General features: G+C 40.2%; 3 protein-coding genes across 10 annotated transcripts; 2 read left to right on the forward strand and 1 right to left on the reverse strand.

The window, feature by feature from the left end:
* Window positions 1-1,401: 1,401 nt before the first annotated feature.
* cnbpa (CCHC-type zinc finger, nucleic acid binding protein a) lies at window positions 1,402-5,244 on the forward strand. 6 transcript variants are annotated; one of them, XM_061735815.1, is made up of 6 exons: window positions 1,422-1,509; window positions 1,669-1,740; window positions 3,227-3,348; window positions 3,622-3,687; window positions 3,866-4,064; window positions 4,233-5,244. In XM_061735815.1, the coding sequence occupies exons 3-6, from the start codon at window positions 3,231-3,233 to the stop codon at window positions 4,348-4,350; spliced, it is 501 nt and encodes a 166-aa protein (XP_061591799.1). In that variant the 5' UTR covers window positions 1,422-1,509; window positions 1,669-1,740; window positions 3,227-3,230; the 3' UTR covers window positions 4,351-5,244. The 6 variants fall into 6 exon arrangements, with proteins under 6 accessions (XP_061591800.1, XP_061591803.1, XP_061591799.1 ...); XM_061735818.1 differs by having other exon boundaries at window positions 3,227-3,342; XM_061735816.1 differs by lacking the exon at window positions 1,669-1,740 and having other exon boundaries at window positions 1,402-1,509.
* A 487-nt stretch (window positions 5,245-5,731) lies between these two features.
* LOC133457017 (haloacid dehalogenase-like hydrolase domain-containing 5) lies at window positions 5,732-11,497 on the forward strand. The gene is made up of 8 exons (XM_061735830.1): window positions 5,732-5,957; window positions 7,113-7,316; window positions 8,527-8,639; window positions 8,743-8,836; window positions 8,946-8,979; window positions 9,059-9,233; window positions 9,323-9,511; window positions 10,360-11,497. The coding sequence occupies exons 1-8, from the start codon at window positions 5,859-5,861 to the stop codon at window positions 10,754-10,756; spliced, it is 1,305 nt and encodes a 434-aa protein (XP_061591814.1). The 5' UTR covers window positions 5,732-5,858; the 3' UTR covers window positions 10,757-11,497.
* Window positions 11,498-12,293: 796 nt separating this feature from the next.
* gp9 (glycoprotein IX platelet) lies at window positions 12,294-15,534 on the reverse strand. Of its 3 annotated transcripts, none has more exons than XR_009783834.1 (3): window positions 15,063-15,534; window positions 13,890-14,691; window positions 12,294-12,417 (listed from the first exon to the last, which is right to left on the reverse strand). XR_009783834.1 is itself a non-coding variant. In XM_061735831.1 (2 exons), the coding sequence occupies exon 2, from the start codon at window positions 14,688-14,690 to the stop codon at window positions 13,944-13,946; it is 747 nt and encodes a 248-aa protein (XP_061591815.1). In that variant the 5' UTR covers window position 14,691; window positions 15,063-15,533; the 3' UTR covers window positions 12,432-13,943. The 3 variants fall into 3 exon arrangements, 1 of the variants encoding a protein (XP_061591815.1); XR_009783833.1 differs by having other exon boundaries at window positions 12,330-12,417; window positions 13,875-14,691; XM_061735831.1 differs by lacking the exon at window positions 12,294-12,417 and having other exon boundaries at window positions 12,432-14,691; window positions 15,063-15,533.
* Window positions 15,535-15,710: the final 176 nt, after the last annotated feature.

Genomic DNA, 15,710 nt, shown 5'->3' on the forward strand with positions numbered 1-15,710 from the left:
GTATCAATAAACTGGGGTAAAACGGCAAAACCATGTGACACCTCAAATGTCACATGTGGTCTTGTCTATATACCTAATTTAAATATGGATGGATCTTAATTAAACTTGTTTTATCAATTAAAACAGCTGAGGCTGACATGTCTATACTATACTTTTTTTATAGTTAAAAATAAATAGCATGTTATGTGCTATCCTTCTTTTACTTTACCTTTGAGGTTTTTCTGATTTGGGGAAATACTGTATGGATTGATTATACTATTATTTTTTCAAGCATTTTTGCTATGTAGTAGTCGTAGTGGAACCGGCGATTGTCACTTTCAGAGGTTTATATATATATATATATATATATATATATATATATATATATATATATATATATACCATCACTGACGTGTATGTATGTACTATATGTCCATGTCCATTACCTTTTGGTATTGTTACTCTTACCATTGCTGGTATTTATTATAAATATAAGTTAACGGTTTATTATAAATATAAGTTAACGGTTAACTATAAATATTACTATATACATTGTTCCTGGATTTGCACGCATTGTGGCCATGAAATGCATCTGCATTTCGTAGCCACAATGTGTGTGAATTTAGGTGAGGTGAACTGTAGAAATTTTTTATTTTTTTTATAATTTGATATAGGTCTTTTTTTCATTTTTTTTGGTTCAAATGTTGAGACAGGAGGAAGCCTTAAAAAAAAAAATCTGTCAAGTTGTTAATGAGCAACAGGGGTGGGATTAAATAAATTTTCTTCTTCCCACTCCCTTTCGAGTGTTGACGAATTAATTTGTATTTTGAACCTGCACCTGATAAACCTGATAAAAGGTATTTGTTTAATTTTATGTTGCACGCAGGTCATTTATGTTATGTTCATTGCTCGAAATAAATATGAATTGATTGATTGATTGAGATATATATATATATATATATATATATATATATATATATATATATATATATATATATATATATATATATATATATATATATATATATATATATATATATATATATTCAGATTCAGGTGACTTTATTAATCCCTTTGGGAGGTTCCCTCGGGGAAATTGACAACTCCATCTCACACACACAGCTCTGTCATTTACAAATCAAACACCCATGTAAAGATAAAAACATAAAAAATTAAAAATAAGATAAAAATATAAATAAAGGGTAAAAACTAAAAAGGAAAATAAAAAAATATATACATATGTATATACATATTTATTTTTTTGTTTTCCGAACTTGTTAATGCTAATAATTAAGTGTGGAAAATAAGGTCAGTCGATTAAGGGGGAAAATGTAGCGTCTCTGATTGGCTGGTTTGCAGAGGCGGTGTCCAGAAACCCTCGCCTCTGATTGGCTGCTCGCAGAGCGAGTAGCCAATGGCAGCGCGGAGTTCCTGCTGGATCCTGTGAATGACAATCAGGAACTCCTGCTGGCACCGCATGCGGCGCAAAGAAGGAGGCGTAAACACTGATATAGTTAGGTAGCCATAAAGGTAAGCATTCAAGTGGCTTTCAGAAATATAATCACAAAATGCAGCTTTTGTATTTCTTCCGCAACTACTTTGTATTTCCAGTGCACGTGTGAGCTGTGTAAGGTGGGGTTTGTGTTGTGGGTCGCACTAGTTTGATTGTGTCTGCTCTCACCAACTCAGCATCGGCCTGCTAGCTGTTAGCTCGTCACAACGACTTTGGTGCGTGCGCCCTGGCGGGAAATTTTCTTTTTAGTAAGTATTTAGTCGAATATTCACCAAAAAGCATTGTTCATTAATATTTCTCTCACTGTACGCGGCGGGTAGGGGTTTTTCTCCCCGGAGCGAGGGGGTGTATCGTCGACGGAACCGTGTTAGTTGGTCATGAGGTGTGAGCTAGCCGCTAGGCTAGTTCTCGCGAGGTCGGTGGGGCTCCAACGTGACCAGGCCAGCTAGCTGCAACCTTGGAGCTGCGCTGTCTGCACGCTGCTAAACACCAAACACAGCCGCCTGTACCCCCGCCATGTGTGCAGCCGTGCTGCAGCAAAGTGTCCGAGGCGACACGAGTCGACCATGTGTGCTGGTCTCCGTGTTTCCTGCATGCGTGGACGTGGAGTCATCACAACACGATGTTAGCTCAAGTTAGCTGGAGAACTCGTGGGCAATGCTGCTTTTATTACATGGACAGGAGGGAAGAACAGTGGTTTTCTGCTGTGTTTTACTAATGCGACAATGAGCATGGCGTGGGTTTGGGATAATCATTGAAGTTAATCGTTAAAATATAATGTAACCTAAGTTGTAAGTTGAGTCCCGAGCTGCATTGACCATTTAAAAATAACTAGGCTGAAGTTATACCAGTGAATCCAAATAAAATGATAGTGAAAAAAGGGAGTCCAAGGCACTCTTCTTGTGGAAAAATATTAAAAAGCCTTTATTGAATAATTTGTTTCAATAAAGGCTTTTTAATATTTTTGCACAAGAAGAGTGCCTTGGACTCCCTTTTTTGACTAGATATTGTTTTTTTCCCCAACACCAAAGAGCACCTTCAAGATTTTTTCTGAACAATTCCCTGAGCACTTCGGATTTTTTCTTCACAAAATGATAGTGAGCTGACTTTTTTTTTTTTTGGTTTATTGTATCCCACGTTATCTTGGTGCAATTAATTGCGTTATTTATTAACTTATTCTTCTTGACTTGATGTCTTCAGCAAACAGAAGTTTGACCTATGGCGATCACAACGTGTAAGTTAGCAAATTAGTTAACTAGTCAAATGGCCTGTAATGATATATTCCCCTCGGACTGTAGAGTAGACTCCTGTAGTCACTTTGCTAGTGAAAGTCTGAAAGTAATGATCATACTTTTTTTTTTTTTCCCCTTCCCTCATTTTTGAAGAAACTCCTAAAATCTGTGTGATCTGAAGGATGGGTTCCCCAACGCAAGGGTCCAGCGTTAATAGTAGTGGGCTTTTTAATCTGTGAGAAAGGGGGAAAACAATGTGATGACAGATGAATTGTACATAATTTTAAACTAGTTGCAGAAAATGTATTTAGGGGGGTGAAATTCAACACTAACAAAAGGCACATTTTATATCTCAGTATTATAGCCATTGACCTACACACACAAAAATGAAAGATCATGTCAGTGCTTGGTGTACAACATAGACAGCTGAAATGCACCCAGTTGTAGGTGATGAAGTTGCCTAATTTTATTGTAATTTGTTTACCTGTGTATTTTCTTTTAGGGAGATGGAGATGAGCAGCAATAGCGAATGCTTTGGATGTGGCCGCTCTGGTCATTGGGTCAAGCACTGCCCCAATGCCAGCGGTTCACGTGGACGTGGCAGGGGCCGGGGACGAGGCAAGGGTACTATCTAATATTCTGGCCACACCTAGGATAGGATAAGTACTATAAAATAAAGTACATGTTGCACATTTAGATTGGTTTTTTTTTTCCCTCACTCCCTTTCACCATATATGTTATGTTTACTAATAATTGCAGTTTGGGGAGTTGAGTTTAAGGATGAGAACCTTCAACATTTCTGCAGGCTTTACTTGTATAGAAACTCTTGGAATTAAAACCAAATATAAAAACAAACCAAACATTCAAACCTGTTTGCATTCTTTCTCTCATTTACAGAGCTGTTTTGTTATCGTTGTGGCGACCAGGGACATATGGCCAGGGACTGTGACCAAACTGAGGATGGTGGGCATTGAAGTCATATTTATTCTGTTTCTGTTATATCTTTAAATAATAGCTTTGAAATAGCTTTTCTTACTGGAACAAAAAAAATAAAATGTTATGAAGTATTTTGAAGTATACATATTTTCTGAGATTTGCAATGGCAGACTTATCTATTTTTTCCTCTCTTGCCTGTGTTCAGCGTGCTACAACTGCCACAGGAGTGGTCACATTTCCCGGGATTGCAAAGAGCCCAAAAAGGAGAGGGAGCAGCTGTGCTATACCTGTGGCAAAGCTGGCCACATGGCACGTGACTGTGACCATGCCAACGAGCAGAAGTGCTACTCCTGCGGTGGGTTTGGCCACATCCAGAAGCTTTGTGATAAGGTGAAATGTTACAGGTGAGTGCTGACTTGAGGTTCTTATGTTATATTTTACATTCTTCATGAAATGAAAATGTATAATTGTCTTTTTTTTTTTTAAGTCATTGTGTTTATATTGATAATTTTTTGTCCTCACTTCAGAGCAAATTTTTGCCCATAACTGAAGGCAACTTTTCTCTTCTGCAGGTGTGGTGAGATTGGTCACGTTGCCGTGCATTGCAGTAAAGCCAGCGAGACTAACTGCTACAACTGTGGAAAGGCAGGCCACCTGGCAAAAGAGTGCACCATTGAAGCAACCGCATAAACAGTGCCCTCTGTTGCCCCTCCTTTTTTTTTTCAGATTGATGGTTGGTTGTATTATTTTCTCTGAATCCTCTTCACTGGCCAAAGGTTGGCTAACAGAGGCTAGTCCCAGGCCAGTGAGCCTCTAGACATGTAACACAGTGAAAGGGGTGAAAAAAAAAATCTTTCTGCATTCAATACAAAAAATGTTTTAGTTTGGTAGCGGTGTTATGTATAATGCTTTGTTGAAGAACCCCCCTTTCCAAGCCACTGGTGATCAGCAATGAATAAGTGGGACTAAACATATGGGAATCTATAGGACCTCTGAGCTCGTGGAAGTGCATCTCAGTAAAATGAGATGGAAGAAGGGAGTAAATGGAAACCAAACTTCCATGTGTGGTTATTTTGGTTTGTTTTAGTGGAATATGAGTTGGCCAACAGAGTATGACATGGAAACAGTTCATAACATGATGCATTTCAGCTCCACAGCTGCAAGCGGGCGATAACAAACTACATGTTATATTACTAAGATAAAAATTTTGAGGTATTAAAAGAAACACGCTCTTTTATAAAAATCTGTTTACAATTTAAATATCACTCTGTAGTCCAAGGTGGACATTTTATTTTAAAATGTCTTTTTTCTTTTTCCTTTTTTTTTCTTTTTTTTCTCAAATACCTTGGCAAAAATTTAACACCAAGAACAGTTGTCAGAACAGCAGAATTAGGAGTTATTTGGGAATGAAAAATGTTTTCACAGAAATCGAAATGTTATTTTTGTACAATATCACTTAGACTACTGTATAAATACCATTTGCTTGTACTCAGTTTTTAAGTCGGAAGGAAAGTGCAACTGAAGTCCTAGAAAATAGAAATGTAATTTTAAACTATCAATAAAGCTGGAGGAGCACGGGGCGGAGCTTTTGTCTTGATTTCTGTGCATTATAAATGGTTTTTGACAGAATATCGTTTGCTTTTTCTTTTTACATTGACTTAAATGGTTCTTTCCTCTCCATTTCCATTGTAAATCAACTTCATAAGTTAGGCATTTTCAACATCACATCCATGCAGCCCAGCATCAGTGGCTTTGATCTGTGTTCATCTGCTATAATTGGATCCTGACATGCCTGTGGATGTGACACCCGTGACTAAAGCAATTAGTTTTTTGCGCCCCAAAGGTTTTGAATATTCCATTTGGGCTTAAAGGTACGCAATAAATAATCCAGACCGTGAGGAAGCTAATATGATAAACGGCAGTAAAAAAAAAATGTCTTCCCGCGTGCAAGAAATGGGTGCGTTTGAGCTCGGAGTGTAAAATGGCAGCGGGGTGTGATGCGGCTCCCCCCTCACGTCTCCTTCCGCCGGAGACCCGGCCCAAGCAAGACCCTCCTCACGTGACGTCACCCGCTCCACAACAGAGGAGCCGAGCAGCCGCCGTGGCCGGTGCGAGCCGGCTCACGCTGCATGGAGGGCTGCTTATAAATTATTCACCCTTTTTCCCCCCGTTACTTTGTTTCACCCCGTTGTGAGGAGATGAGGGGACTCTTGCCGCTCCGCCGGGGGCTGCTCGCCCTGAGAGCGGGGCCGGTCTCGTCCCGCTGCGGGCTCTGCGGAGCCCCGTCCGGACCGCAGGTACGAGCCGCTGCAGGAAAAACACGGGGGAAATAGTCGACATGCGGATGTATTACTTTGTAGTTTCACATTTGTTACGTTGCATGTTGTGGACGGTATGTACAAGTTTGTCGGCTGTAGATGCGCTGGCGGGGATCAAGGCTGATTTATGGTCTGCGTTAAATCGACGCAGAGGCTCGGCGAGGGTACGCGGCGACGCCGTAGGCTCTGCGTTGGTGTAACGCGGAACCAGAAATCAGCCAGGCGACCAAACACGGGTCTGACATCAGGGCAGATGCAGATGCAGCGTGCTGCTCCCCCACCATGATCAAAATAGTTGTTAAAGGGGGAGGGAGGGAGAAACTGTTCCTGATTTGTTTGATTCGATCCCTGCTTCATAGTTAATCCAGATTTGATAGACCTACTCAGCGAGCTGTAATGGATTTTTGTGTTTTGCTCACGATTTGACCTAAAACTCTCCTCAGAAGGGCCACAGTGTAAAGGCCCAAATTAGAGGGACCAACAAATGTGGAAATATACCATCACATGTGGAAAGACAAATTCGTTTTTTTTAGTTAATATTTTATTTCGGTCAATCACAAGCATAACAATCAACAAACAAGATAACAAACATCCACAGGTTTTTCCCTGGTCAACATTGTGATTATTTTGACCGAAAAGGTCTGGGCTTGAAGCATAAGCTTATCTTGCCCACCTTTTAACATAATAGAATATGCAAAAAGAACAAATGAAGTATCACGAGGTTACACATAATAATAATAATAATAATAGGTGTAATAACTGTAGTAATAATAATAATGATGGCTCTGTGAACAAAGTGAAAAATGCTAAAGAAACCAACAAAACCAATTTAGGTTGTCATTTCATCTCATGCATGTGTACATTCTTCTTTGTTTGCTTATTCTGCTTCTGTGTCCATTACCTTTGCTTTGAATAATATCTTGTATGCTTTTATTGAACTACAGCCACTTAACATAAGACATTTTGATTTGCTTAATGTTTTAATGAACTCACATTGAGATGTAAAAATTCCTTTTATGTTTAATGGGATTATTTTTTTCTAAATTGTGTATGACGTTTTGCTAAACAAGTTCATTTTTTAACATCTTTCTTGCACTTGAACTTATTCATGTGCTCCATCCCTCCCTTCCACAGCTACAGCCAACGTTTGGGCTGTTGTTCGACATCGATGGGGTGCTCGTCCGAGGAAGAATGCCAATCCCCGCTGCAAAAAAGGCATTTGAGAAGTTGGTCAATTCTCAGGGACAGTTTGTGGTGCCAGTTGTCTTTGTCACAAATGCAGGCAACTGCCTTCGACAAACAAAAGCCGACCAGCTCTCTCACATCCTGGGAGTGCCTGTGAGTTATGATCAATACGGGACTTCATTTATTGAACTGAAACTAAATCCAAAATGCAGAAGCAGTGTCTTCAAAACTACTCCAAGTACAGTCTTACTGCCTCCACAGGAACTGATAGTGTAAGTAGCAGCCTAATGCTGTTGATCAAATACTCCATAAACAGATCCTCAGGAAAGCTGAGCGCCACTACAAAATAAGTTTGGTCGGTTTGCTGTTGTGAAGCATTCAAATGTGTGTTAACACTGTGCCAAAAAGGAAAGGCAGGGACAGTACAGTTTTGGCGTAGAGGGTTGTAGGGCTGTTTCTTTAGAAAAAAAACAGTTCATCATTCAACAGTGAGAGAAATGACTCACAAATGGGAAACGTTTAACAACGTTGCCAGTCTCCCCAGGAGTGGATGCTCCAGCCAATTCAGCCTATCGTCAGACTATGTTGTGCATGACGAAATTTATAACAATATTTAATTAAAGCTTCTCATCTCGTATTGTATACTGTAGGTCTCAGCATCTTAGACGTAAAAGTTGACGAAGGTACACTTAGAAGAAAATGGAACAAGTGTGGCTTCTACAGATGGGCTGCCAGGAGGAAGTTTCTTTCTGCCCGACAGCTAACGCCGGGCTGAAGTTTGGTCATAGAGTGGGATAATGATCCCGGGAACGCTAGGAACGCCACAACAGAATAGACTTAAGTGAGCAGTGCATAAATGTATACTGTAAACTTCAAAGTGGGCCAAAACTCCACCGCAGTGATGTGAGAGTTAAATAAGCAGACAAACTGTTAGTCCAGTTTATTGGTGTGAAACGTGATTCTGCAAGCTCTTGAATTATGAAATGTACTTACTTTTTCAGGCACTTCCTCTGCATTTTTTTTTTATTTATTTATTTTATTTATTAGTCCCACAATGTGAAAAAATATTTCTCTGCATTTAATCCATCTCTAGTCAAACTAGGAGCATTTGGCTAGTTTTTGTTCAGTAAACAATGATATGGTGTAATATGTTATGTTAAGTCTTCAGTGGACATATGTAGAATGAAAAAAGTCTTGTAATATTCTCCAACATTAATCATTTGTATTAAAAGAAGATGTGCTTTTTCTCAGGACTGGTGGCTGTTGTATGTGGATCAAACTTTTTTCTTTTTTTTCTTTTTCTTCCCAGGTGTCCACCGGCTCCTCTGTCATTAACTTCTCCTTCCACTTGCTCTATTTTCAGATCACCCAAGATCAAGTGATCATGTCCCACAGCCCTCTGAGGATGTTGAAGAAGTTCCACGATAAATGCATCTTGGTGTCGGGACAAGGGCCAGTCCTGGAAATTGCCCAAAAGTATCCTGAAGTCTTCCTTGATTGTTATTTTTCTTTAAAACATGATAGTTACTCTTTTTCATTTTAAACCTTTAATAATTCACCCTTTTTTCCCCGTCTTTAGCGTGGGTTTTAAGAATGTTATCAGTATTAACATGCTGAGGGAGTCGTACCCATTACTGGACATGGTGGACCACAACAGGAGACCCAAACTGCCCGTGAGATATTATCATTTGGTGCTCAAGTTAGACATTAACCATAAAATGCTTACATTTGTCCAGCTTTTTTTCATATACAACGTATTAAGTGTTCTTTCTTTCATCTCAGTCCAATCCTGTGCTCCAACATCCTAAAGTTGAAGGTAAGACTAAGACCTATATCTTGTGACTTATATCTGATACTGGAGACGACTCATGTCAGTGTTGTATTCCGAAACCTAGCTGTGGTTCTGTTCGGGGAGCCGATTCGATGGGAAACCAACCTGCAGCTGATAATGGACGTTTTGTTGACCGATGGAAACCTCAGCAGCACGCACCAAACCAAAGCGAAGGCTCACCTCCCCCTCTTGGCCTGTAACATGGACCTCATGTGGATGGCTGAGGCTAATTCTCCACGGTAACGTTTTTGACAATCACTGTCGTGTCAGAATTTTTTAAAGAGTAGCTAAAATGTCCCTGTCTCGCACCATCTCGTATCTGATGCAGGTTTGGCCATGGGACGTTTCTTGTATGCCTAGAGAACATCTATAAGAAGATAACCGGCGAGGACCTGAAGTACGAGGCTCTCATGGGGAAACCCAGCGAGCTGACCTACCACTTTGCAGAGTACATCATCAGGAGCCAGGCCTTGCAGAGACAATGGAAGCATCCCATCACTACCCTTTATGCTATAGGGTGAGACACCAACACATGATATGATTACAAAACAGGTCATTCAAGTGCAGACGTAAAAAGTAACAGAGAGAAAGACAAAGGTCTGCAGAATAGTTAAGAAGATGTCTGACTATTGAATGAAATGTGTTGCAACTCTCTGCAAACAGATGTCTTATTTACAGATCTTGCATGTTTCATTTCACCTTTTTACAACCTAAATGTTGTTGTGCTTCTGGAGAACAAAACAACATTGATCCATCAAACAGCAGAAAATTACCCCACTCTGGGAAACACTTGTGTTAGCCGACATATTCACGTCTAGGCCTGTGTTGAAAAAATCGATATTCCGATTCTAAATCGATTCTCATATTAATTCCTAAAAATCGATTCTGATGTCTAAAGATCGATTTTTTTTTCTCATCATTTTCGCCAGGCCAACTTTAATCCCAGTAGTCGGACACACAGTTTGTCATGACACTTCTGAAAAATGCCAGGTGCTTCATGGCAATATGTGTGCGTGGTGACAGAATAAATTAGATAAGCTAAAATGATTTGTTTACTGCATGAACTGTTGCAATTTCTTTCTTTTTTGCACTTTAAATGGATATTGAAAGGCCTGTTTGAGTTATTTATTTCTTAGTTATTTCACAATAATTATTGTAAAATTATTATTTCACTAGTTATTTTACGGTCATATAATTCAGGCAACAGCTCAAAAAACATTTTAAATAACACTAAGCCAAATCAATATCGAATCGGATCGAATCATGATAATCGATTCTGAATATTAAGAATCGGAATCGAATCGATTCTTAACATTTGAATCGATACCCAGCCCTATTCACATCCCCATATTCTCCCTTTCTTAGAGATAACCTGATGACTGACATCTATGGGGCCAATCTGTACAATCGCTATCTGGAAGAAAGAGCTGCTAGAAAGAACCCCAAAGCTGTTGCGAAGATGGCGGCCACCACCGGGTCCCCCGCCGCGGTGCCCAGGGAGGAGGAGACCGACAGCCTGTGGGAAAGCGAGCTTGCGGTGCCCGCTGCTACTTCCTGTAAGTCCGTCCTGGTTTGCACAGGGGTCTACAACCCCAACGTGCACGTGCCATCTGATGCCAATCGCTGCATCAAAGAGACTGTGTTCCACGGGCACCGGGACTTCAGATTTGACCCTGCTCTGGTGGAGCCCGGCAACATCGTACATGATGTGGCAGAAGCTGTTGAGCTCATCTTTGAGCAGGAAAAGTTTGTCCTTCACTAGAATTTAAAAAAAATTGAGGTTCTGTCTGGTCATAAGGGTTTAAATCCTAGTGTGTTACAACATTCAGCTGGGAAGACACCACTTAATGGATAAACATGTTTGAGCACAACACTGTGGACATTGTTTAGCTGACAGGGCATTGATAACACATAATTCATCTTCTAAACATTCAACATTTAGACAAACTGTGGTGTTGGTAAATCATGTAACTGTTACTCTCATCTGCTCTTCTATATTGTTTTTGTGACTGTCTTTAACAACCATTGAGAAACAGTAAGAACTGCCTTATTTGACCCGACTTAGTACTTTTTTAGATAACAGTAATCTCTAGATTATTACAAATCCCAAAACCTCCCTATATTTATTGCAAGACTTTGAGGATGTTTATTTTTAGGACTATTCCTTTTAACAGTTTCACTTCCGTTATTGCATTTTCAGACATTTCTTCGTCCATTTATCATTGCGAATCTATGCATGAACATGAGAGTAATCCTTGTACTGTAAACCCAACTGTTTTGATGTGCAATATTGTCCTCTAATGTTACCGTCTGTCTGCAGTTTGTTGCGTTGTGCGAGCCATGACCAGTATTTGCACTGATCAGACCATCGTCTTAACTGTTACCACCTGCTCCTGCCATAACTGTTTACTATGACCTCAGAATTCCTTTAAATGCTTTCAAGTTGTCATTCCAGAAATAAAATCTAACAAGATGCTTATTTCAATCCCTCCAGCCTTTACTGCTTCATTTGTAGTAATTCACTCATCCTAAAGACCGTACCCTAACAAAAAAAAATTATATATATATATATATATAATATATAAATATGTAAGTAATCATTTGTTTGGCAAAAAGGTTGTCTATTAATGCTAGAAGTGGCCACAATCAATCAAAAATAATCCAGATATTATTCATTAAAATTAAACATAACAGACTGTAACATGAATGGACAGAATAGCTTTTGCTGAACAATGAATCCACTATGTACTCAACCCTATAAACCCAGACATGTCAAATAACACATAAAAAAACACTTATTTTGCACTAAAAGAATTTCTAAATAATTATTTTCCTTTTCCTTATTGTGAATACGTTTTTTTTTTTTTTTTTTTATATTTTTCATAATTTTTTGGTTTGTATGAAACTTTATTTTCCTTTTTTGATTCAGAGGGTGCTACAACAGTCTTGGAAGTTCATGTACCAAACATGACACCTCTGGCGTTACGGGTTAAACATGACCTTACGGTGCAGATATTTGACATATTTCCATGTTATTTTGTATTTTTTCTTATTTATATTGAAGTTAGTGATGATTTTTAAGAACAGGGGCTTTTAAAAAAAGAATACAAATAAATTAGAGCCTCTTGCACCAAGTTCGAGTGAAGTTTTGGGAAATCAGAACACTTTAAAATACAGAAACCATTTTTAACAGTGGCTACATGTTTAATTTCTGAGAATGCATTGATGAGCTTTGCAACATGAAAAGAAAAATCTGGATAACGCACAACAGAGGTAGATGGAAAAATGAAAAAAAAAAACCTTCACAACCTTCAGCCAAGTGAAGAACGTCTAGACCCGGGTGTGTAGTGGTGCCAGGAGGAGTGTGATTCTCTCCGGCTTTGTTTTTCCTCTGAATTGCTTTTCTGGCAAAGATCAACCATCCTGTTTAAAAAAAAAAAAAAAAAGTAATTAACTTTTGGCTGTTTGACTTCAAGGAGTTTGTAGAGTTTTGAATCTAGCGTTTGCTGTCAGCAGCCCACAGACTGTAGATGATGACTTAAACAACCACTCACAAGGATGTTTGGAACACCAGATTAGTTGTAGCATCATAAGGTTATTATGTAAACCCATTCTTTTTTTTGTGTGTTTCAATAATTCTTTCCAGTTCATTTCAGTAATAGAGTATTTGACAGGTCACATTTACTCGTGTTATTTGACCCAAACCAGTAAGTAAGCTTTGAATGACTCGAGTAGAGCTTCTTCTTTACTCTCCCTGCGACTGTCTTTCTTTAATGACCCGTCCTTCTCTAAAGGGCACGTCGTGTCTTGGCCACCCCAGAAGGAAAAACAAGCACTACTATTACACATGTTGGGCAATCAGAGGAGACAGAAGTGTGTTCCATCTCCTACAGCACTTAGTAATCACATCATTGTATAAGTTTCCTAGAAGGAGACGATGTCCCCCGACCAAATACACAAGATTCACTACATGGGTCAAACCATTCAAGAGCTTTAGGAACAGAAAGGACAGAAAGGATCCTCTAACAGACCAGATCTGGAACAACATTGTTTGGGTGAAATTGAGATCCTAGTACCAGCAAGACTTGGTGATCACTGATGTTACAGAAGACAGAAGCAGATGGTTCAGAAGTGCGTAAAGATCAGATTCTGCCAATGGTTGAGCAGATGGGGCTCCACAAGCAGCTGATCATCTCATGTTGACCTGATCTAGCTGCACTGCACTTGATGAAGAGAGAAAGTCAAAGGCAGGCAAACCCACAAGTAAACAGACAGAACAGCTGCAGCAAAGGCCTGGCCAAGCTTCACCGAGAAACAGCGTCACTCTTTAGTCGTCCAAGCTGGATCATTTCTGACACTTGATCCCCGCAGGAGTTCCAACAACATATCATCATATTAACATTCTACTTGTAGACATTGTCAATTTCCCACTTAAAATGTAGTCCCTGCAAAATAATTATATGTCTAATAAGTTCTCTATCATTTTAGATGTGAATATAGCCTAAAATGGACCCTGTAACATGATAGAACCTCCATGTGGTCAACCTAATGTTCTGGTAAACTGCTAATCTAACTCATCGTGTCAGCGCCCAAATATTTCCAGGTCTGTCAACCATAAATAAACTCATAAATATCTCTATCAATTCCAGCATATTTAGAGGTAAAAGTAAATCTCTGTAAATGTGGTATTTGTAAACAGCAAACAATTCAAGGATCAGCAGGAGGTCACATGATCGTAGATAACTGATCACAGAAAGTACTTTCAGATGCATTTTCAAATGAACTGTCAAATGTCATGACGCTGTACAAATATTACATCAAGGAAACACAGCTGTTGCAGTTTAAAATGAAATGCTATTTTATTAAAAAGTGGGACAAACCACAACAACACGGACATCAGTTCCCCTGCCTTGTTTCTTGTAGCAGCGCTGCCGGCACAGCGAGGTCCATCAGGTGGCCTTTATCTTTATATTGTGCTTCTTATGCAACACATCCAGTACTTGTGGCAGTAACTCCATGTTGATCAGTGGCCTTTCCATGTCCTCCGAGAAAGTGAAAGACTCTGAATCTCCAGTGACCCCCGACAGTCCAGTGTGCAGCCTCTTCCTGTGTTTCGGCTTCAGCGAACGCAACGAGGCCGACTCCAGTCCTAAATGCCTCTCGTCTATGAAGAAGATGAAAGTGGACTTTCTTGCCAGTTTTAAGCTCCACAGCAGTAACAGGATGATGCAGCAGACCGTCACCCCTATCATGACATTGGGCCTTGCGTAACCACAGCTCGCTGAGGCGCATGAGGAGAAGTATTCATCAGTGAGTTCAGTGATGGCTTTCCCTGCCACGGAGCTGGGACTGGAGCAAACGGGCTCCCCCGTAACGACGGCCCTGTTCTTCAGCAGCCAGTTCCTCAGATATTGGATCCTGCAATTGCAGTGAAAGGGGTTTCCAGACAGGGACACGTTTTTCAGGAAAACTAATCTATCAAACAGGCCTGGAGAGACTGAGGTGAGCCGGTTGTCCTGCACGTGCAGCTCCGTGGTATCCGGAGGCAGACGAGGCAGCTCCATGAGGGTTAAAGAGCTGCAGTCCGCGCGCAGCCCGGCAGGCGCGAGCGCCGAACACACACAGGCCGTTCCGACGCTCTGTGCACTCGATGAGGTCAGGAGGTAGACGGCTAAGCTCAAACTGAAGGGCAGCATCCTGTAGGAGCAGGAAGGGGTTACACTTGGTCATAATACAAAAGAGAGGGAATGCTGCGAAAGCTGCTTAAGTACAGCTCTTAGGAAGATTTTATCTTGTGTTCTGAAATTGGACTTTGCATGTAAAGCTGTGTGTAAGGATGAAAAAAAAAAGCCAAAAAACATTAAGCAATGAACAAAAGCACCGATTCTTTCAAATCTCATTTTGTGTATCTGTGTATACTGATTAATCGACGAGGTGGACTCAAATCCATGTGTCTGTGCAGCCTGAAGAGTTAGTAAATACCACAAAAAGATGAAATAAAACAGAAAAAAAAGGCAAATAGGATTTAGATTGTAAAAACAGGAAGACTAAACCGACCAATGACTTACCTCTTGGGATTTCAGTCATCCTTAAAAACGGCCCTCTTCTGGTACAAATGTAACATTTGGCCTCGAGAGCAGTTCAGATGTTTCTCCTGACCCCTGTCTTTCTTTGGAACTGATGAAATTACAGTTATCGCACACCTTGTACAGAGCACAGTTAGTGCGAGGAATGCACCAATAACAGTGCACGGTTCCAGCGCACATGACGAGGAAATCCATCTGCTTGGAGGAGATAAGTGTTTATCTGTTGAAATGGTGGCGGAGGCTCTCTCTCTCTCTCTCAGCGCTGGAATGGAGGCTTTCACAACATCAACTCCAACGCTGAGGGGGGAATCAACTACACATTACAGCTGGAAGCATGGGGGATAACAGCCTTTTGGTCAAATCTACACACAGCAAGACCTCAAGGCCTCAGAAAGTCTCTGTGAAAATGTTAGCAAGAAGAAACCCGTGATCCAAGAACATTTAATCTAATATTTACAGAAAGTGAGCTTCACAGAAACTGTTTCAGAGTGAGAGGTGAGCTGCCCGATCATCACTGTGCAGTGAGTACACTTTTCACCCATAGGTGGTGTAAAGGAACAGTTTGTGCATTTCCTTTAATAATACTTTAATGCATGCCCTCTAGTGGGAATCTTGCAGCATTTATGGAAA

The sequence above is a fragment of the Cololabis saira genome, chromosome 12, assembly GCF_033807715.1.
Source record: "Cololabis saira isolate AMF1-May2022 chromosome 12, fColSai1.1, whole genome shotgun sequence".
Classification (NCBI taxonomy): Eukaryota; Metazoa; Chordata; class Actinopteri; order Beloniformes; family Belonidae; genus Cololabis; species Cololabis saira.